Here is a 22,369-nt window from a genome sequence, read left to right as displayed (position 1 = left end):
TCTTGTCCAGGGGCAAACACACTGCTCTGAAAGGACGATTTTTATCCTTTCGATTGATACTTGAGGACCTCTCTGTTGATAAATTTAGATTCAGCTCTTCACTGGAGTGCATGTGTTTCTTTGCTCTCTCCAACACAATGTGCTCTTTTTTCATTATATCCTCCCCTGCCTTCCTTCCCTGTGTTACTCACCCATGTTTTTTGAATTTTTTTATTCAAGTATTTATGTTTCTTGAAGGCGCAGAAGCTGCAAATTGCTGCCAGACCACTCGCTTCCTTTTTTGCACTTAACACCTACTTGTTTTCACCTTTTCCTTTTTACCTTTCTAACTTGTTAGAGCAGGAAAAAAAAGTGGTAAATTTGGAATGCATTTACTTTATCAGAAAACCCACTGCAAGATTACCAGCCATATGTGCACATGCCGCTTGACGTGTTCTACTCGGCGTAGAAGACTGAAGAATCTCCCTTGTGGTGAAGGAGTGACCACCCTGTGCAAGCAGGCACCATCAAGCGCTCAACGGTTTGCTTTGTTGTTGCTCCCGCCGGAGCTCGAACGACAGAGACCGACAAGAACCGGACTTCCAGACATCCAACAGCCCGATCCACAGCCACAGCAAAGCTGAGACCCGTGGAGGCGACGTGAGACGTGGGACCGGCCATCTTGGAAAGCCAGCGAAGTGCTTTCTGTGCAGCTCCTGAGGCACCCTCGAAGCTGTGCATTGGGGATTGAGAAGCCCCAGCCCCGAGCATCCTTTGTACCGAAGATCACCTCTCCACACTCACCGAGTGCTGCGTGGGGCCCTTTTGCATTTTCCTGCTCGACGCGTCTGTCCGGTCACTTGCCCGTTGGCTAGTGGCCTCTGTGACGACGAACCTTCGAATTTTCAACGCTGGTCTGGTTGCTGCAGACTGGCCCATGCTCCCCTGAAAAATCTTCGATTCCTGCGTGGGTTGCATTTGCCAAGGCCTGTTGACTCCCAATCGAGATCCGACACCGCAGACAGCGAGAGCCTTCGTGGGACAGTCCGTGCCCAGCGCCTGGTCGTCGTCGACACCTCCTGGTCCATGTGGCAGCGGAGACAAGCTTCACGACATCACCTGATCGCAACCCGACATCGCCTGGTTCCTTCCTGGTCACTGGCTAGTGACCCAGACTCTGTCCTCTCTGCTTTCAGGTACTCTACATCTTCGATCCACCCTTGGATCCAACCGGACTCTTCTCTCCTGGTCGCCTGCAGCATCTTTTCTCCAAGGCTCCATAGAACTCCACGACGAAACCCGACACACTTTGACACCTATGCACCCGCTTCCTGTGGGTGAGGTAACAAGAGTACTGCAGTGCTCCTGTAGAGATTTACGAAAAACCAAAGGTGATGATGGACGGAGCGTTGACAATACAAACACTCCCCCCCCAGTCAACTGATCTGGGTTTAATCCATCACCGTTCTTTAGCTCACTCCGCCACCCCAGTTCAGACATGGCCATATGCAAATCAGTTTGACCCTGTGCCTCATGGGAACAATCCAGCCCGAACTGCCAATCCATGTCTTCCCTGGACTGGAATCAAGCTTCCCAGGACCGGTTTCTGGCATTACAGCCGTCTTCAGCCGGGCTTGCTTGACTCCAGTGGCAAAGTGAGCAAGGGACTCACATCTGAGCATACCCTGCCAACTTAGGGCGAACAAAGAAAAACCAAAGGTGATGATGGACGGAGCATTGACAATACAAACACTCACCCCCAGTCAACTGATCTGGGGTGGCATAGAGGGCTAAAGAAGCTTGTTTCCGGTCCAGGGAAGGCATGGCTTGGCAGTTCGGGCTGGACTGTTCCCATGAGGCACAGGGTCAGACTGATTTGCATATAGCCATGTCTGAACTGGGGTGGCATAGTGGGCTAAAGAACGATGATGGATCAAACCCAGATCTTTTGACTGGGTGTGAGTGTTTGATTGGTTCAGATGCTCCGTCCATCACCACCCCCTTTTGTACCGCTTTGGCCGCCATAAGTGTGGCAGGGTATGCTCAGACGTGAGTCCCTTGCTCACTTTGCCTCTGGATTCAAGCAAGCCGGGCTGAAGACGGCTGGAATGCCAGAAACCGATCCTTGGAAGCTTGTTTCCGGTCCAGGGAAGGCATTGCTTGGCAGTTCGGGCTGGACTGTTCCCATGAGGCACAGGGTCAGACTGATTTGCATATAGCCATGTCTGAACTGGGGTGGCATAGTGGGCTAAAGAACGGTGATGGATCAAACCCAGATCTTTTGACTGGGTGTGAGTATTTGATTGGTTCAGATACTCCGTCCATCACCACCCACTTTTGTACCTGTAGAGATTTACATCCCTAGTGTCCTAGTTCTAAGTGGTTAAGTTCTAGTCCAGTCGGAAGACTTCCAAATCTGCAACTTTCTAACTTTACGCACCCATTGACTTCTATTGGTGCACGCGTGTGCATTTAGACACTGCACCCGCATCCTGTGGGCCTCCCACGTCCTAATTGCTGTTATTCCAGTGTAGCCCCAGCGATTCTCAAGGCCCTAGGCCTTACCATTGTTCGTGACGGGGTTCTTATACCACTATTTGAGTATATGGTTTAACGGGCCACCAGGGCCTATCCATATTTGTGCAACTTTTGTATGTCATATTAAGTTACTTGTTATACGCTTGTGCTCCTGTGCTCATAAAGAGTTAAGGGGATTTATTTAGAAATAAATACATATATATTTTGAATATATAACCTGAGTGGTGTCCTTTCATTTGATATTAAAAGGTTTGCATATGGTAAAACAGCTGGCTTCACATGCCCTCTTGAGTTTAGCCTAAGACTGCTTTTGTCCATGCTACCACTAGGATAGCTGGTCTATAAGGTTGACTTTACAACCATCACCATAAGGGTTGTTTGGACTGGTACAAGGTGGTCACTAGAATAGTGAACATCATATACCAGGCCAACTTCTCACAGTCTGTTGTTGGGTATTTTGTTTAATTTTGGATTCCTTAACGAGTGTACATCAACTGGATAGCATGGCAAGTTATGTGTTTTCTCCCTGCCGTGTCCATTACCTCCATATGCCTAAAAACGAATAATTAAATATAAAGTTTAAACACTCAGCCAATATCTCCATATTGAGGGCATTATAGAGAATGAGTTCTATTGTGGCATTCCCAGTTCTCAAATAATGCGATGTGATTTGGTGTCTCTGCTAGGAACTTCAACTAACTAATTAGTCGTTTCAGTTACAAATGACCTGCGCAATCCACTCATGCATTTTTTCCTTCCAGCTCCAGGTTCAGATCTACCGCCATCTTTCTTTCTTACTCAAGAGATAAATATGGCAGGCCTGGTTGCAATCTGGCTGGAGAAACCCCAGCACTCCTTTGAGGATTCTGGCTTCATGTGTTGTAGTGCAGTGAATGCCTCATCTGGCCCTTAAATTTGAGAAACCACTCAATGAAGACGCTTCACCTGTATAGAACAGAAAACGCCAGTGGCGGATCTACGGATTCTTCATAAATGGAGTGTTCTGATTGATAAGCCTCAAACTGGCAACCAGTGCCCCTCTACCAAACCTCTGTCCTTGAATACCATTTTTTTGCATAATATCTTCAATAACTGTAAAGAATCTAGTTGACCAAGGCGTCTTATATAAGACGGTGAATGCTATATGTTGCAGCTGTACCATCCAACCCTATCAGCAACAAGATGAGATGGACAACTGGAAAAGCTCTTAGAAATGTGCCTATAGGCTGTTGCCTTTCACTACCATCAATGTGCCTTTCACTTGAATATAGTTGCGGAGAGACTTCCAATTTAAATGTATTTTATTTTTATTTTTTTCGTCGGAACATTGCTTTGATTTCAAGATACACAGGTCAAAAAATATGCAGTTTCATGAGCCACTGGAGTCTTCTAAAAATGTAAAATTGATACTTGTATAGCGCACTACTCACCCGTAAGGGTCTCAAGGCGCTTGTACGAATACCGCTGTGGAACCCATCCTGGCTTTCCCTCCGAGGTGTCCACTCCTGGGCACCCCCAAGGTAGAGGCCAGTCATCCTTAGCGTTGTGGGGGCCGTTGTGGAGATTAAGCAAGCTATTGCCTAGAGTTGCAGAGTGGGACTCCATGATTGGAATAGGCACCGAGGCGAGAATTATCAGGTCCGTGGAATTTTGAGCCCAAGACCCGCCGAGGCGGGGAATTGAACCCTGGTCCTCTGCATCAGGGTCTGCCGCTCTAACCATTGAGCCACACTTCTCCACTTCTAAAGACCCTTTCTTCATGGCATAACATCATCAAATCTACACTTTACCCTTCCACAGTTTCCGTTGATTGAAGAACAGCTTATCTCTAATTACATTTAGGACATTGCCCATACTATCCTTTGTGGTCACAGGTGATGCCGTACCAAGGTGGAGCTTTATGACAGGGTAGTTGTGAAGGAATTCTCAGAGGTTTATTTTGGATCAGCTGTTCTCATATGCTCAGCAGGTCACTCAGGTTTTGTTTGATCTTGTTTTATCTCCTACACAAGCAGGTTTGAAGTATAATGGCCTCTAAGTGTACCGTGTGGAACTGGTCAACATGCCACTGCGATGAGTATGGGCAAATAACTAGGTCATGCTAGCATAATCGTATGTGCTTCCTGTCCTTTCTTTTTAGGCGCATTACACGAAATGCTTCAAAAGACGCTATTACACCAAATCGTGTAGTTCTATTGCATGAGCACAGGAACAATGCAAGGGAACAGAACGCAGGTGGGTGTTGCTCATGCCATGATTTTGTGTTATTTTTTTAGCACAAAAAGTATCCTCCCATCCAAAAGCGAGAATGCATTTTGTGCTACAGAAATAGCACAAAATGAAGAATCCATGTTTCAAGTATTTTTATAGAATTTTGCATAATTTCACCAGAGGAAATTACACAATCTTGGAAAGACTTCCAATAACCTACTGAGGCTTGTCAAAGGAGATATAATCCGGTACAATGGCAATTTTGCTGTTGCTCACAATTGGTAGAACTCCATGGGAAGCACCTCTTCACAGCAGTCACGCTATGCTGGAAACTAAGTTTTTAGGTCGAGCCTAGCTTTGAAGCATGCATCCGCTGCTCGCTCTGCAAGGCATGCTTTAGTAGGGTATGCTGTGGAAGCCTCGTCCACTCTCCGCCCATATTTTTCATTGGCTGGTTTCATTGTCCTTGGTAAACGCTGGCTTCTAATTGATTATAAGATTTCTTAGTTCCTCCTTGTTACCGCCCTGTCTCCTTTTGTGGCCGCCCATAACGACTGGACCTTTTACTTGCGGTATTACACGGTTGTTGTTATGTAGTCGGTGAGCGCTATTTTCTTTCAGGCGCACACTGCTTAGCAGCGGCGCTGCTTCCCCCATAGGTGGCCGGCTGCGGTGCGTGTCGCTCGCTGGCAGGAGGTGCGCTCGCTGTTCTGGCTGCACACGCTGCGAAGAGGAGAGGCGAGCTTACTCCTAGAGGGAGCCCAGGGCACAGCGCTGAGAGCCACAGGGAGGCCACCGGGGAGCGGTACAGGGCGGCACGGAGGTGACATGGCCACTTCACTGTGCAGCAGCAGCGGGGTCTCCTAGTCTTCCTCCTCCGGCTTCACCATGGACTCTGGGCTGGAAATCAAGACCCGCTCCATGGAGCAGACCCTGGTACCGCTTGTATCACAGGTAGGGAGCATAGAGGGGCCGATAAAACCTGGGGCAGTGGCATGCGGTGAACCGGAGTTGGTTGGAGCAGGGAGCTCCAAACTCCAGGCGGGGGAAGAGTCCAGAGGGAGTCCAACCTTCACAACTACTGTTACCAGGAGACCCAAATGTTGCAAAACCTGCTTTAAAAGTCACTTGGCTTTTTTCATCTTTGGATGAGCCCAGTGGTTTCCGTTTCTGTCTCCTGCTACTCTGTTCTGGAAAATGTAATCCTAGCTTCATTCTAATGGCAGTGAGCAGTTCTCCTATGAGAAAATGTTTAATTAATGTATTAAAGCAAGTATTTGTGGCAGGGCCTGCCAAATGGCTGGGGTTTTGCAATGAGTTTCCAGATGTCACTGGCCTGTATTTAGACAGACAAAAGTACATTATTAGAGTAATTTCGTCCCATGATGCATTAGAGGGAGGAAAAACACTCAAAGGCAAATAATACTGGGTGGGGGGTAGAGCGCGATGTATACCCTTTTTGAAAATAATTGGGAATAACACTTACAAACTATGCTTACTTCGATTTTGCATGTAATAACCCTGCGATATGGGCCTCTAGCTGGGGCACTTAACACCAGGTGAAAACCTCAGATGCCTCTGCTAAATTCAAAAGTAACAGATTGAACAGTAATTCTCATCAATACTGGAATTAACGGACACAGACTGACTATTTTTGTTTGATTCCAACACCAGCACGGGAGTCAAATGAACCAAAACTCTGACAGACACATTCTTGCCTAGCTCTTCTAAAGCATCACACCTTGAATCTGAAATTGTTTTATACTTTTCCTGTGCTCAAAACTATTCCCACTATTCCATGAATGAATGAATGAATTTAAGTTTATATAGCGCGTAGCTTCCCTGAGGCCTATGGACCGAGCGGCAGAGGAACAGCAATGTTAGAGCGATGCCTTGAAGAGATGGGTTTTCAGGAGCTTGCGGAAGGTCAACAGATTAGTTTCCTTCCGCAGAGTGGGGGGAGGGAATTCCAGAGGCTAGATGCATTCAAGGATAAAGAGCGTCCACCCCATCTGGTTCTTCGTATTGTCTTCGGAGTAGCCAGAAAGGCGAGGCTTGAACGAAGGCTCCTAGGGGGGTGATAGGGGATGACAAGGGAGTGAGTAATGACCGGACCGGTCTTCCGGATGGGTCTGTGAGCCAAGCACATGGCTTTAAACTGTATCCTGGCCAAGATTGGGAGCCAGTGAAGGCTCCTTAGTGCCGCTTTCGCAGATGGTCTCCGAGGAATCTGGAGAAGTTGGCGGGCAGCACCATTCTGAATCACTTGCAATTTATGACTGGTGGACTGGATGGCTCCCAGGTACAGAGCGATCCCATAGTCCAGGCGAGAAAGAATAAGGGCTTGTACCATAATCCTTCTCGCCTAGAAGGGGGAGGTTCTTCCGCAGCATTCTCATCAGGCCATTACAGGTGGCTGAGAGCTTAGTGGCCTGGTGATTAAAACAAAGGGAGCTGTTGAGCCACATGCCAAGGCTCTTGATCTGTTCCTTTGGAGGTGGGGCAGGGCCAAAGCAAGTCGGCTACACAAGAGCAGGGTTGGGTGAAGGAGAGTTGCCCAGGAGCATAAACTCGGTTTTGTCCCCATTTAACTTGAGGTGTGAGAGTTCCATCCACTCGGCTACCGCCTCTAGGCAGGGACCTAGTGTGCAAGATGACCTCTCAGGGTGGTTTAATGCCACTACAAGCTGAGTGTCATCTGCGTAGGTGATGATCTTTATGCCGAATGGCAGGGGATCTATATAAATATTTGTCACAAGGCGGGCATACCCGGGGAAACAACAGGGCTGACAAGAGACTGGTGGGAGGCCTGTGATGTTATTGCACCTCTTATTTCTCCTCGACAGGACGAGTGGTTCCATTCATCCCAACCGGACCTCACGGAATCAGGTGCTGGTCCCTTTAACTGGAGCTCGCTGGTTGCAGACTCCACCCCCAGTGAGGACGTCGTCGCCGTTGATCCAATAAGAGAAGACGACAACCGGAACACAGTGTGTGCCATCACTGGAGGTTGGAAAGAGCAAGAGGAGAGCGAAGGAAGGAAGAACCAAGATCGAGACAGAGAACTGAGACGCCAGGGACGAACATCTAGCTAGGGAGGAGAGGAGGAAAGCCCAGAGTGGACAGGAAAGCCAAGAGGCCACCGGGAACATGCTTCGCTGATCCACGCTCCAGGAGGACCGTGGCTGACACCGGTACGAGAGCGGTTCGCGGGCTGGGTCAAGAGAGGCCAGACGTGTAGATACGCCAACCGCTTACCGACGCTTGTACATAGTGTAACTCCCCAACCTATCACCCTCACTCCTCACCGCTTGCCGCGTGTCACTGGTTGGATTGGGTTGCTTCCTCACTCCCTTCCCTTATTTCCACCGTGACACAAGAATACTTACCCCTACCTTTAATATTTTTTGTGGGGGTTCCGGAGTCCTTCCACCTACACTTCCAGCGTGGGCAGAGAAGGAGGAAGACCGACCGGTGAATGAGGAAGACGACGCTAGGAGCTGGGAGCACCGGAGAGGAGTCCTGTCATTCTCCTTATTTTACTTTCAGACTGGCTGACCGCAGAAAGCGAATCTATTACAAAAAAAAACGCTTTACCCCGACGTAGTCTCTCGCAAGTTTTTTCTGAACCCGGTAAAATATTAAATAGCGTGGGGCTCAAAGATGAGCCTTGAGGAACCCCACAACTAAGAGGCAACCGGTTGGACAGAGCAACTCCTTTAAAGACTTGTAAAAAGCGGTCACTGAGGAAGGACTGGAAACAGGTAAGTGCCGTACCTGTCACTGCTAGGTTTTTGAGTCAACAGAACAGGATGTTATGATTAACAGTGTCAAAGGCGGCACTGAGATCTAAGAGGATAATTGCCACTGTGCCGCCCTGGTCCAGTAATCTCCTTGCCTCCTCTGTTACTGCTAGAAGGGCCGTCTCCGTCCCGAGCTGTGGACGAAATCCTGTTTGAGATTAATGGAGCAAGTTGTTAGATTCCAGATAATCTACAAGAGTAGTATTTATGTGTTTCTCAATTAGCTTACTCAGCCAGGGAAGAAGAGAAATTGGGCGATAGTTGATCAGATTGGAATGGTCCAGGTTGGGTTTCTTCAAGAGGGCCCGACCAATGCACACTTCCAAGCAGGGGGCACCAGACCGGAGGTGATGGAAGAATTCAAGATATCAAGGATTACCGGGTGAATGGAACTCATAACTAAGGAAAGAGGCTGAGCGGGGGCAGGGTCAGAGGGAGAACCCGAGGGTACCCTGGAGATGTATAAATCCAATGAGTCAGCGTCCAATAGAGGAAATTGCTCTAGAGATCACTGGGATTTAGGGTGAGGGCCTCTCATACTAGTGACCGTGGACTCAGTATGAAAGGGAAGAAAGGGCAAACAAATCTTTTGAATTTTTGGGTAGAAAAATTCTACCAGATTGTTGCAGCAAGTTAGTGCTCCCTCAGTAGTCGGGGGTTTCTGCGGCAAGGTAGAGAGTGATTTGGCAATACGAAAAATCTCCTTGGGTGAGTTTGCGGCTGTACTAATTTTTTCCTCATAAAATACGGTTTGAACGGTTTTCATTTCTGATTTGAACAGCCTAATTGCCTGTCTATAGTCTGCTTTCCTAGCTTCTGAAAAATCCTGTCTCCACCTTCTTTCTAGTCTTCTGCAGGCCTGCTTTAGATCCCTCAGTTTGGGAGAAAACCACAGAGCTGTGTTTTGTCTGTTTTTCTTGTAGGTGGGTTTCTTAGGGAGTACTATGTTAAGGGAGCTTAGAATCCATAGATTAAAATTATTGTTAGCCCGAATGGGGTTAGGGTCGCTGATTGGTCTTGTAGCATCAAGAACCGTGGTCCAGTGGTCGATGGAAAGCTTTGACCATTTCCTTTCCAGTGTCGGAGTAACAATCTGGGAAAGAACAGTCGCAGACATCTCCCAGAACAGAGGAATCAAAAAATGGTCTGTCCAAGGGAGTGGAGTAGGGGTGCCTACAGAAAGATTATGCTGGTTACTAAATACGTGATCAAGAAGATGGCCCTTGACATGAGTGGGGGCAAACCCTTTTGCCTGAGTTGAAATGCCAGGAGACTCGTTGATAGCTCATTGGCTACATGGTTAGAGGTGTCATCTAAGTGGATGTTAATATCCCCAAGCACAGTAAAATTAGCTGGGGCTAGTGCTAAATTGGCAACAGACATGGGGAGAACGGTAAGAAATTGCCCTATAGCTCCCAGGGGGCGATAGAGCAGTAAGCCGGAAAAGGTACTTGTGGGTGAGAACTCTAAAGAGAAGGCCATGCTCACAATCAGGTAGCGTGTCCGTGGTGGACCGGCAACTAAAAGTATCTTTAAATATAATGGCTAAGCCCCCGCCTCTGCCAATCTCATGGTCCACCCTGCGTATGAAATAACTCGGTGGAAGGGTTTGAATAATGATGGGATCGGCTTCAGCCTGAAGCCACGTCTCGGTTAGGAATCGAGCGTCTGGTTTAAGCTCATCTAAAAATAGTGCTAATTCAAATGAGTGTTTAGGGAGAGAGCAGCAATTTAAAAGGAACATCCTTAACGGAGTCCTAGATGGAGGCGCATAGTTATTGTGAGGTTGAAGCACAAAGTTACAATAAGGGCAGTGGGAGGGACTGATAACAATATTCAGTGAGTGTATACAATTGTGGTTAATGTCCCTTCTCATCTCATATAGAGTTTGGGCGCTATAGACAATGCTATTTCCTAAAAAACTAACAGGGATTGTGGCCCCTGGGCCCAGCCAGCGCGGACAGGCGCAGACAGGCTTGCATTTGGCACGCGCGCTGCGCGACGGGCCAGGAATGCTGGCCATCAACTATTACTCCCTTTAGCTCATCATAGATATGTTTTATTTCTCCCATGTCCAGGTTTTAGACGGCGATCAATACAGATGTGTAAATTGTTTCTGAGCATACCGCATATTGGAATATAAATAGGGCCACTGCAATTAGCAGACACTGGACTGAAATATCGGTAGGGTTGACAAAATTGTGTGGTAAGAAAAGGCAACTCATGCGGCACAATCTAAAGCAAAACTATTTTTGTTTTTAGAAATATCATTGTAACAACTATGAATACTGTCTGGGTAAAGGCCATTAGTACCAGTTAACACCTGAATACAGCAATTCAGCAGCTAAAAGGTAGGCCATTAACCTTTGCAAAGAATCAACAGCTGCACTTTCTGTTAGTTAAATTTACATCCAATGGAGTAGAAACAAAAACTGTTGATGAACTGTACAAATTACGCAACAAACGATGGATTACGCATAAAATGCCACATAATATAGTCCCAGTGGCCCATCATATAAGAGAACCAAGTAGGGGCAGATCAAATGAGCCACACAAGATAACACAATTTGTTCTAATGGGAAAGGACAGACTAGTGCTCAAGTCTGCAAGAACCACAGTGAGTAGCTTGACAATAACTTCACATCTTGTTCATTTTGTTAATTTCCACATTGTTTCACAACCATTCATCAGAACTCTCACAAGTATCCCTTCCCTCTATCCAACTTTTTCTCATGCTCTTCTCACCTCTCTGTAAACCTTCCATCGCACACTCTCCTTCCTTCTGGTCTCCGGTTAACAACTATATTCATACTGTGGCCAGTGTCTCCTTCTGTTCCCTGAAACTGCTGGTCACCAATTCTGAATCTCAGACTTGTTCCCCTAACTCTCTGCTCTTCCTACTCTCGACCTGACTCGGTTGTCTCAACCAAATCTCAACAAGGTCACATATATATCAAAATGTTCCTTTTCTCCATTTTCCACTTGACTGTTTAATCCCCAAAATGTAACCCCATCAGCATACCCTTTAAAGACTGGGAGACAGATGTACTAAAGTATTTTGCAATCACAAACCTTGCAATTTACAAAATCACTGCCTTTGTCACTACAAAATTCATTGTTGTAATGTACAAAACCCATTTTACAAGTCAGAATGTGTACTATGGACTGTGGATTCAAAGTGTGGTTTGTGTTCCATAATGAATTGCAATTTGGAAGGGGCGTAAAAGGGGTGACTGCTTTCAAATTGAGATTCAGTATGGTATGTGTCAATTGTTTGTGACCACAGTACTGTTCACAAACTATAGACGAGTTACCAACTCATTAAAGGAAGTGGTAACTGATTCACAAAGGGGGAGGGTTCCCTTTGGCCCTGCCTGCTCTCCCCGATTTTTTCCCAAATAGAAAACTTTTTTTTTTTAAAGCAGCACCAATTCCTTTAAAAAGCACAAGCTGCTTTAGAAAAAAAACGTTCCCATTTTGGACACCGAAATAGTAGCCTGCGGCCCATTTAGACCACCATCCCTATATTTGCAGCGAATTGAGCGCAGGTCCTAATTTGCGTCCTGCCTGATTTTCATCAGGCAGATAATTCTAAGATCCATAAATGGTGATTTTGCAAGTCAACCCAACAGTACCTAGGTCAGTTTGCAAAATCGGATACTGGTCGTAAAAAAGTTGGTGCACAATTTGCAGCCATAATATTAGCACAAATGGCTCCTGGATCTTACTTTAGACCTGTTGCTAATTTAATTTAGTCGCGTCATTTCATTTTCCACATTATTTGGGGAAAATTTGTAAGATTTTCTGATTATGAGTGAGAGCTATACAAATGTGATATTGTTAAGAATGGCACATGTATTTCACAATGTATAATGGAATAGGATGTAACAGTGTACATGACGGGGACACACTCTTGCATGAACTTGATCCAAAGTCTAATGTTAAACTAACATGAATGCAAGGAGTTCCTCAATATATGGTCCTGCTCCACCAGTTAGTGAACGGAGGAGGGGTGAGGATGTTGTGGTGGATCTCACACTTTGGCCTGGTATTTGGGGAAGAAGTGGTCACTTTGTGTTTTTGTTGTGTTTTAATTGTGGCTGTGTTGCACCACTACACCAACACCATCTCTATGTATCTATCGTGCTAGCTGCTTCCAAGCCTGATGACCCGCTAAGTTTGTTTGTTGAAAACTAGAATCCATTGCTCATCTTCATTTTGATGCTGTAATGGATAAAAGATGCTTAATAGAAATAATGAATCAATCAATAAAACAAATGGTTTTTTTTTTAATGCGATAATGATCCGAGAATAGCAGACTATTGTCATCAGTTAGCAAAAGACACACTAATGGACAGAATGCAGAGCAAATCAAACATTCACCCCAGTCAAAAGATCTGTGTTAAATACTTTGTTCTTTTGCTCACCATGCCACCCTGGTTTAGACCCAACCATATGCAAATCAGTCTTGACCCTGTTCCTCATGGGGAACAGGGTCAAGACGGATTTGCATATGGCTCGGTCTGAACTGGAATGGCATGACATGGCGAGGAAAAAAATATGGATTATTGTCATTGTAAATGACAATGCTTTTTATTTGTGTTTTCAAAACATGCAGGCGGTGCATAAACACGCACTTTGTACTTATAGTCATTCCTAATGAGAAACCAGTAGGCCTGGGCGGTAAATTCCGTTCTATTCGCGGAATTTGGGTAATTTCGTGTTCCGCGGAGAACACGAAATAGCCCAAAATTCTGCGTTCCGCGACTTCGCAAAATTTCTTGCTTGTTCGCATTCTCAGATGCGTGTTTACGAGATATTTCCCCCTCAGAATTTTCTGCGTGTTCGTGGAGATTTTTTACCGTTTCGCAGAGATTTGCATAACGCGATAACGCAAATTCCGCCCACCCCTAGAAACCAGGCTGGTGGTAACTGCATCATTTTTACTGCCAGTCTTGCTTCTTGTAAGCAAGGACTATGAGTACAAAGTACGTGTTTACGCATCGCTTGCAGCTTTTCAAAACACATAAATAAAAGGCATTGTCATTTACAATGCCAGTAGCTCAAACTCTCGCAAACGTCAGACCTATTGCATTGCAAATGCTTGTTTAAGTCACTTGCAAGAATGGATACTCTAAAGCAGAGATGGAGAACCGATTCAGTGAATTTGTACGCAGTAAGCAAAGACAACAGTCAGCAGTACTGGGACTCGCATCCTTAGGGACAGGGCTGTCCTGCCAATGAGTTTATCACTCCGGATTAGCAGCTCTGCAGCAGTACACCCCACCTATTTCATCTGAGACGAGACAGTATCAGGCCCTTGCTGCACTGACCCTAGCCATGCCACCGCCTCCCTCACTTCCCTGGTTTCAGCAAGGACCTAACTAATCCGATTTTCAGGAAGGGTACATACAGTTCAGACTTGGTGCACTAAAATGGTTTGCACCATTTCTGTAGGACGGAGTCCTCCAGTACCCTGGATGATTTAATGTTTGCTCATCCCATGGCTTCTATTTATGCCTACTTAGATCACATTATGTTTCTGGAAAAATTCTGAAGTCCCTAATCTTCTTTAATTTGTGAAATAAAATAACAATAAACAATATGAACTTTGATATTACACCCAAAACAACTTGAACCCTCATCGTAAGATCAGCAAGCCCAGTGACATTGCCGATTCAAGGTGTGTGCCATAATATTGCGACTGTACCTCAGGACTGTAAAACCAAATAAAATTGATTAACAGACTTGGTCAAGAAATTGGTGTGTTGCCATGTGTGAATTAAATGTCCGTCATTCTAAAATGTAAAATAAACTTCTGCTACAAAGCGTTATTACCTGAAGCTGGTGGTGGCTGGTGTGGTCTCCATATTGAATTCTGCGACTGGCACTCCCCTGGCAGCAACTTGCGGGGCAAACATTGCAGCTGGGTAGACCACGGAGGAGGTGCCAACCTGCATGAACAAGTCAGAATTATTTCGGATTAAATAACCTCTACACAACAGAGCTGTAAAGTGGATTGAAACAATTTGAGATGTAAAGGTCTTTTTAACTTTCCTCTGAGGTCCTGTAAGACTATATGCTGAAATGTTACCTCCAGGTGTTTGTCGGACGCACTGCACCTTTTAAGATCTTTTATTTAAATCTTTATTGCATCTATTTATTGATTTATAAAGTTTTGTATAGCGCGAACATGACCCAGGAGGCTATCAGAGTGCTGCACAGTTGGGGTAAGTAGGATACAAAAGTGGGACAAGAGCAATCGTTACAATCAGGTTCAAGACGAGAGCATGATATCGACATGATTCTGAGCATTTAAAAACGAGTCCGGACGTATCCAATAATGAAGAAGAACAGGCAATGTACACTGTACCAATAAGATCATAGCCTTCCATCACTATCAATCACCGGTTTACACACATGTAAAAGACAACGATCAGGTAATGGGAGAAAAACATTCCATAAATACCAAACAGACATGTGCAATGGCCTGCTCACACTGTTAATCCTTGGAGTACAACCCTGTAATGGACAGTCGTAGAATCAGCGAGGAGGGTGGTATCGGAGCAGCTGTGCCAAGAACTTTAGGGCAGGAACTTCAACATTAGGATTTTTCTCACTTCTTTTTTTAAGGAAGCGTGGATGGGATTCGACAGACTTCAGCTGGAAGGGAGTTCCAAATCTTCGGTGCCTTGCCTGAGAATGCTCTGTTACTCGTTCTCTTTTTGTGGAAGACTTGTGGTTTGAGGAGCAGTGAGTTTGCACTTCGAGACGGACGGCCACCCCCTGATAATTCTTATTTATGAGCCAGATAGATGGGGGTATTGAAGTGCAGTGCTTTGTGAGTCAAGCAAACTATCTTTAGTTGTATTCGAGCTTCGTAAGGTAGCCAGTTTAGGGATTTTAAGGTTGGGGATATGTGATCATTTCTTTTTGTACCAGTAATCAATCTGGCTGCAACCTTAATGGAAGCCGTAAATGGAGCCAAGTTTTCGTTGGGGAGACCACAGAGCATGGAACTACTGCAGTCTCGCCTTGGCAATACCAGAACTTGAACTGCCCATTTGAAGTCTTCCGGAGGAAGGAATGGTTTGAGATTCCTTAGTAACCTCATCTGGTGTTTAGCACCCTTGGTTGCATTGCTGATATGATTCTGCATGTTTAGGTGCCTGTCTAGGGTGATTCCTAGAGATTTAGCAGACTAGATAATGTAGGAGGAGCAGTTGAAGGCTGAAAGATGATACATCCAAAGGTCAATCTTAGGGGCTTGGTTAGGGGGAGTAATGAGAAGGAATTCTGTTTTGGAGGTGTTGAGCATGAGGTGGTTTTTAGTGAGCCAGTTTTGGGTGTTCCTCAGGATGGAGTTGAGTGAAATGAAGTCAACCGGGGAGGAGACTTTCAAATAAAGTTGGGTATCATTTGCATACATCTATGGAAAGAGCTACTCTTTATGAACTACCAACAAGGTAGAGGTATAAAGTTCGAATATTGAATGACTACTAATTCCAGTAATTTAGAAGGGCTCCTCTTCCTGATTGGACACTTTCTTTTCATTCTGAATTCTGTGAAGCTAAGTGTAGGAAAGTAGGGTCTGCTATCCTATGGTCCCCCCATTTTTTTTGCTTTTTGCTTCACTGGTTTTCGACTTAATGTGGCTGTGGGCCTGCTAATCAGACCCACAGCCCTGCTGTTCTCTCTCTAAATTTCACACCACGTACATTAGGTACATCACCAATTGGGATTTGGGTCACCTTATGAGCCCCTGTACAGTGTACTATAGATACCCAGGGCATAGGTGCATTCAAGGCCTACCAGGGGCTGCAGCATATCTTTTGCCACCCCTGGCTGGCCATCCAAACTGACACAACTGGCTGATCACTCAGCTGGGGCAAGGTCGTGTAATCACCCCTTGCTTAGATATAGTATTCCTATGTCTAAACCTATATCTGGACACATATGCACCTATCAGTCACTCCCATGGCGGGCCTTAACAATCCTGGAGGCAGAGTGCTTGGTTTTATGTGAGATGGTGCTCTAACATGAGCTGAGCCTGTCTGCAGCTTTCGGAACCATGTCCTTATAGCTGTAACAGGATATTGCCATACCATATACTCTTAAGTGCATAATGAACCTCGCGGTTAAATGCTATCTTTGGTTTGGCTTTATCAAAACATGTCTTGTAAGGTGTCATACGCTTTGGAATACTACCCCCTTGCCAGTTCTGGCGACGGGGTAGCATTCCACCCTTGAGAGGGAGAAGACATGTTACTTTCCTTAAACCCGGTTAAAGTTAACCAGAGCCTCAGCATCACAAAATGGATGCTGCTGCCACAGACACAAGTCTGGCCTCCCGCTGCTGGACGAAACTCTGGCAGGGGAAGCCTGGACAGTAGGTTTCCTGTCAGAGGGAGGTGCTAGCACCACCCTAGACAGGAGATAGTGGATCGGGGCAGGAAGGGCTGAATGAAACTAGACACTGCCTGGGGCACACAAGGTGTCCCATGCATAGGCCAGTTCAAACCGGTGCTGGGGCTCTCCAGCCCCAGCTCTGCGCGAAACTGGACAAAGGGAAAGGGGTGTAACCACCCCCTTCCTGGGTCCCACCCATAGGAGGGTCCTTGCAGGTAATCCAGCCCCTTGTTTTGGAATAAAGGTAGGAGCTGTGTCCCAAGACTTTAGATAATCCTGACAAACTCTGATACGAAACTCTTGACCCTTCGACATCCTACTCGACGTAGAAGACTGAAGAATCTCCCTTGTGGTCAAGGAGTGACCACCCTGTGCAAACAGGCACCATCAAGCGCTCAACGGTTTGCTTTGTTGTTGCTCCCGCCGGAGCTCGAACGACAGAGACCGACAAGAACCAGACTTCCAGACATCCAACAGCCCGATCCACAGCCACAGCAAAGCTGAAATCCGTGGAGGCGACGAGAGACGTGGGACTGGCCATCTTGGAATGCCAGCGAAGTGCTTTCTGTGCAGCTCCTGAGGCACCCTCCAAGCTGTGCATTGGGGATTAAGAAGCCCCAGCCCGAGCATCCTTTGCACTGAAGATCACCTCTCCACACTTACCGAGAGCTGCGTTGGGCCCTTTTGCATTTTCCTGCTCGACGCGTCTGTCCGGTCACTTGCTCGTTGGCTAGTGGCCTCTGTGACGACGAACCTTTGAATTTTCAACGCTGGTCTGGTTGCTCCAGACTGGCCCTTGCTCCCCTGAAAAGGAGCATCCCATCAGACCTTGCTGGTCTGATCCGGAAGCCATCTTCGATTCCTGCGTGGGTTGCATTTGCCAAGGCCTGTTGACTCCGAATCGAGAACCGACACCGCCGACAGCGAGAGCCTTTGTGGGACAGTCCGTGTCCAGCACCTGGTCGTCATCGACACCTCCTGGTCCACGTGGCAGCGGAGACAAGCTTCACGACATCACCTGATCGCAACCCGACAATGCCTGGTTCCTTCCTGGTCACTGGCTAGTGACACAGACTCTGTCCACTCTGCTTTCAGGTACTCTACATCTTCGATCCACCCTTGGATCCAACCGGACTCTTCTCTCCTGGTCGCCTGCAGCATCTTTTCTCCAAGGCTCCATAGAACTCCACGACGAAACCCGACACACTTAGACACCTATGCACCCGCTTCCTGCGGGTGAGGTAACGCGAGTACTGCGGTGCTCCTGTAGAGATTTACATCCCTAGTGTCCTAGTTTTAAGTGGTTAAGTTCTAGCCCAGTCGGAAGGCTTCCAAATCTGCAACTTTCTAACTTTACGCACCCATTGACTTCTATTGGTGCACGCGTGTGCATTTAGACACTGCACCCACATCCTGTGGGCCTCCCACGGCCTAACTGCTGTTAGTCCAGTGTAGCCCCAGCGATTCCCAAGGCCCTAGGCCTTACCATTGTTCGTGACGTGGTTCTTAGACCACTATTTTAGTATATGGTTTTAGGGGCCACCAGGGCCTATCCATATTTGTGCAACTTTTGTATGTTATATTAAGTTACTTGTTATACGCTTGTGCTCCTGTGCTCATAAAGAGTTAAGCGGATTTATTTAGAAATAAATACATATATATTTTGAATATATAACCTGTGTGGTGTCCTTTCATTTGGTATTAAAAGGTTTGCATATGGACAATAGAGGCCGATATGTTGGAATATCAGGGCTTTGGGAGGGTAAGACTGTCACGTTTCTGTCTATCTATGTCCCCCCAGCGTTACAGGCGGATACTTTCCGCGATTTGGGCTGGGTGTTCATCACTCTGCTTGTTGGAACAATGGTACTGGGCGGGGACTTCAACGCAGTAATGGATGGTGAGCTAGACAGGAATCCCCCCCGTGTGCTTTTGCCCTCCCGTAGATGGCTGGCGGATCTTGTAGCCGCGCCGGGTTTGGTGGATGGGTGGCGACTCCGGCACCCCAGTGATGTGGGATATACACACGCCTCTGCCGCGCACCACTCACTTTCTAGGATAGACCATGTTTTATTACCGGCGTCTCAGGCGGCCTTTATTCAGGAAGTGACTCATTTGGCACGGGGAGTGTCTGATCACTCGCCGATTTGGCTTCGATTGCGGATGGGACAGGGTGATGTTGGTAGGGTTGCAACGATTAATGCATGGCTCCTGAAGGACCCTGCTGTCGGGAAGGAACTTGTGCGTGTCACGGATCGTTACTTTCAGGAGAATGAGGGGTCGGTTACGTCGAAGTGCTCCCTGTGGGAAGCGTATAAAACTGTTGCAAGGGGGAGGTTCTCTCCCTAGTATCTGGGCAGAAGAAGAAGAGCAGGGCGGATATAGATAGAGTGGAAGCGGAGCTATTGGTCTTAGAAACCGCTGTCTCCACCGGAAGTGACCCTGGGGCAGGGCACTGCCTCGGGTTGTTCCGGGATGAGTACAGGACCCTGACACGTGACAGAGCAAAGACGCAGCACGCTACTACGCAGAGTAGAATATATGAACATGGTGACAAGGCCGGGAAGTTGATAGCTTGGTTGGAAAAGGGTGATTGGGGTCTCGGCTGGTGCCGGAACTGCGTATTGCGGGTGCGGTGTCGTCGGATCCTCAGTTGATTGTGGATGAATTTGCCCGGTATTTTGAGGAGGTCTATACCTCGGCAGGGGACTTTACGGAGGAGGAGAATGCAGACGTGATTCGGGACATCTCGATGCCGGTTCTATCTGTCGAGCATAGGGAATTCTTGGATTCCGCCCTCACGAATGATGAGGTGGCAATGGCCATTAGGGGGGTTCGCTCCGGTAGGGCTTCCGGCCCAAACGGTCTCCCCATTGAATTGTTTAAGCAACATGCCAGCCGCTTGGCCCGTACCTAAAAGACATGTACCTCGAAAGTAGAGACCGTGGCGAGTTACCTTATGATCAACGCCTCGCGAACATTGTGGTCATTTACAAGGAAGGTAAGCCACGTCTGGATTGCTCGTCGTATCGCCCGATTTCCCTTTTGAACTTAGAGCCTAAGGTGCTAGCCAAATTGCTTGCCGCCCGTCTAGTGAAGGTTATCACGACGCTGGTGCATCCGGACCAGTCCGGTTTTATGCCGCGTCGGAATACCTCCCTTAATCTCCGTCGGCTCCATGGGGTGGTGGCGGGTGCGTCCCGCATCCATGAACCGGCGGTGTTGTTGTCCCTGGATGCCACTATGGCCTTTGATCGAGTGTTATGGCCGTACCTTTTTGCGGTCCTGGAGAAGTTGGGGTTTGGCCCTGAATTTGTCTGTTAGGGTTGCCTTCTCTACTCAGCCCCCCTGTCTCGTGTAGTCGTAAACAACCATAGGTCCCGCAACTTTTCACTTGGGAGGGGCACTCGACAGGGTTGCCCTCTCTCACCACTCTTGTTCGCCCTGGCCCTGGAGCCGCTCGTGGCCTGGGTACGATGGGACCGTTCGATTAGAGGATTGTGTTGGACTTCGGACTGGGAGGATAAGATCTCGTTATATGCTGATGACATTCTGTTGTATTTGACCTCCCCACGCAGTTCCCTGATGGTTTTTATGGATATCCTTGCGATTTTTGGGAGGTACTCGGGCTTCGCTATTAATTGGGCGAAGTCGGTCCTCTTTGTGTTAAGTGGTGATCCACCTAGGGTGCTAGTGAATTGCCCGGTGAAGTTGGAATTGGTCAGTTTTCGGTATTTGGGTATCCAGATATCGAAGGATCCCAAGGTACGCTTCAGTTTGAATTTGTTACCCCCGCTGGCCAGACTGCGTGGTGAAGTTGCAAGGTGGAAAGCACTACTGCTCTCCTTGTTGGGCCATGCGGTCCTCTTTAAGATGATGGCCCTCCCGCGCTTTTTGTATGCTCTGCAAAATTCCTTCGACCCGGTGCCCCCGTCGTATTTTAACGAGATCGAATCGTTGCAGCGCGAACTTCTGTGGGAGGGGAGGCCGCGTATTGCATTGTCAAAATTGATGTTACCTTGGTACGACGGGGGTATCGGTCTGCCTAACATTAGGAAATACTATTGGGCGTCCCAATAGGCGCCTATTAATCAAGTAATTTATGGCTCGCCGGTAGATCCGGGCTTCGCGATGGACCGTGGCCAAGTGCCCTGGGGAGAGTATACTAGAGTGTTATATGCGAAATATGGCCGTTTCCCTTTGATGGGTCCTCCATCGACAGCGACAAGGGTATGGCATGAGGCTAACAGGGCCCTTAAATGGGCGGGGCGTATAACACTGGCTACACCTTTGGGGAGCTCGCAGAAGTTGGGGACTCTGTGGAAAACGAAAGGGTTTGACCGTTGGGAATTGATTGGAATTACGCAGGTGCGAGATGTGTGGGGTAAGGATAGGTTGTTGACATTTGAGGAGTTGCAGGCCAAGTACCAGCTGCATGATACTGAACTGTTTCGGTACCTTCAGATTAGTCATGCCTTACGTGCAGTAATCCCCCATGGTGAGAAGCCTCCGGTAGCCTCCCCGCTAGAGGACCGACTGCTGGATGGTCACATGCCTACCAGAGCAATATCGTTGACCTACAGTAAACTGATTAATCATACTGAGGATCCCCTGGTGAAGCTTAGGGAACAGTGGGTTGCAGATGGATTAGTTCTGGATGAGGAAGATTGGAGGGAGGCGGTGTCATCCCCTAGAATAGTGGCGGTCCCAATGAGACTTCGATTGGTCCAACTCAGGATTCTGCACCGCGCCTACACCACGGGTCCTGGATTGTTGAGGATGGGGTTGGCTGTGTCTGCAGATTGTCGAAGAGGGTGTGGAAGGCCTGGAATGTTCCTACATATTCTGTGGGAGTGTGAGAAGGTCCGTGATTTTTGGACGAGGATACACTTGAAGATGAGTGAAGTGTGGGGTGTGCGGATCGAGTTGGAGGCACGTCTATGTTTGCTGAATGTTTGGGAGCCCTCCGACCTTTTGAGCCATGGCAAACTCTGGGTCACTCTTGCTTGTGCGATAGCCAAGCGTAATATTGCACAACTCTGGGGTGCTGCTCGGGCATCTCGGGTTGGGAAGTGGATGGAGGACCTCGACTGGTGTATGTTCCCGGGAGAGGTCTGTTTATGTGTCTAGGGGGCGGCCCCGTAAGTGGGGTAAGATCTGGGGAGTTTGGAACGCTTACCGTGGGGACATTTGTACACCACCTGAGGTGGATCCTGCCAGTGTGGATTCGGAGGACGCTTAAGCCCACTCTTTATATTTTGCTTTATCTGTCTAATATGGAGGTCTATGTTCTCTATGTGTATATTTGCAGTTGCTCAATGCGCTCTGGTCAGTTTTGAGTTGTGTAATGTCCTTTTTTTTTGTTTAATAAAAAGATGTTTAAAACATTTTTTTGCATATGGTAAAACAGCAGGCTTCACATGCCCTCT

General features: G+C 47.3%; 1 protein-coding gene across 2 annotated transcripts in view; it reads right to left on the bottom strand.

Moving 5' to 3' along the window:
• SIRT5 (sirtuin 5) overlaps positions 1–22,369 on the bottom strand; it is a 138,451-nt gene that overhangs the window by 3,272 nt on the left and 112,810 nt on the right. For both annotated transcript variants that reach the window (XM_078687993.1, XM_078687992.1), the window contains exon 8: positions 14,370–14,485. In XM_078687993.1, the coding sequence (XP_078544119.1) occupies positions 14,370–14,485 (116 nt within the window). The remainder of the gene's footprint in view (positions 1–14,369; positions 14,486–22,369) is intronic.

Source organism: Lissotriton helveticus, chromosome 4_1 (genome assembly GCF_964261635.1).
Source record: "Lissotriton helveticus chromosome 4_1, aLisHel1.1, whole genome shotgun sequence".
Classification (NCBI taxonomy): Eukaryota; Metazoa; Chordata; class Amphibia; order Caudata; family Salamandridae; genus Lissotriton; species Lissotriton helveticus.
Note: the sequence above shows the minus strand (reverse complement) of the source record. Positions and strands in the feature narration are given on the sequence as shown.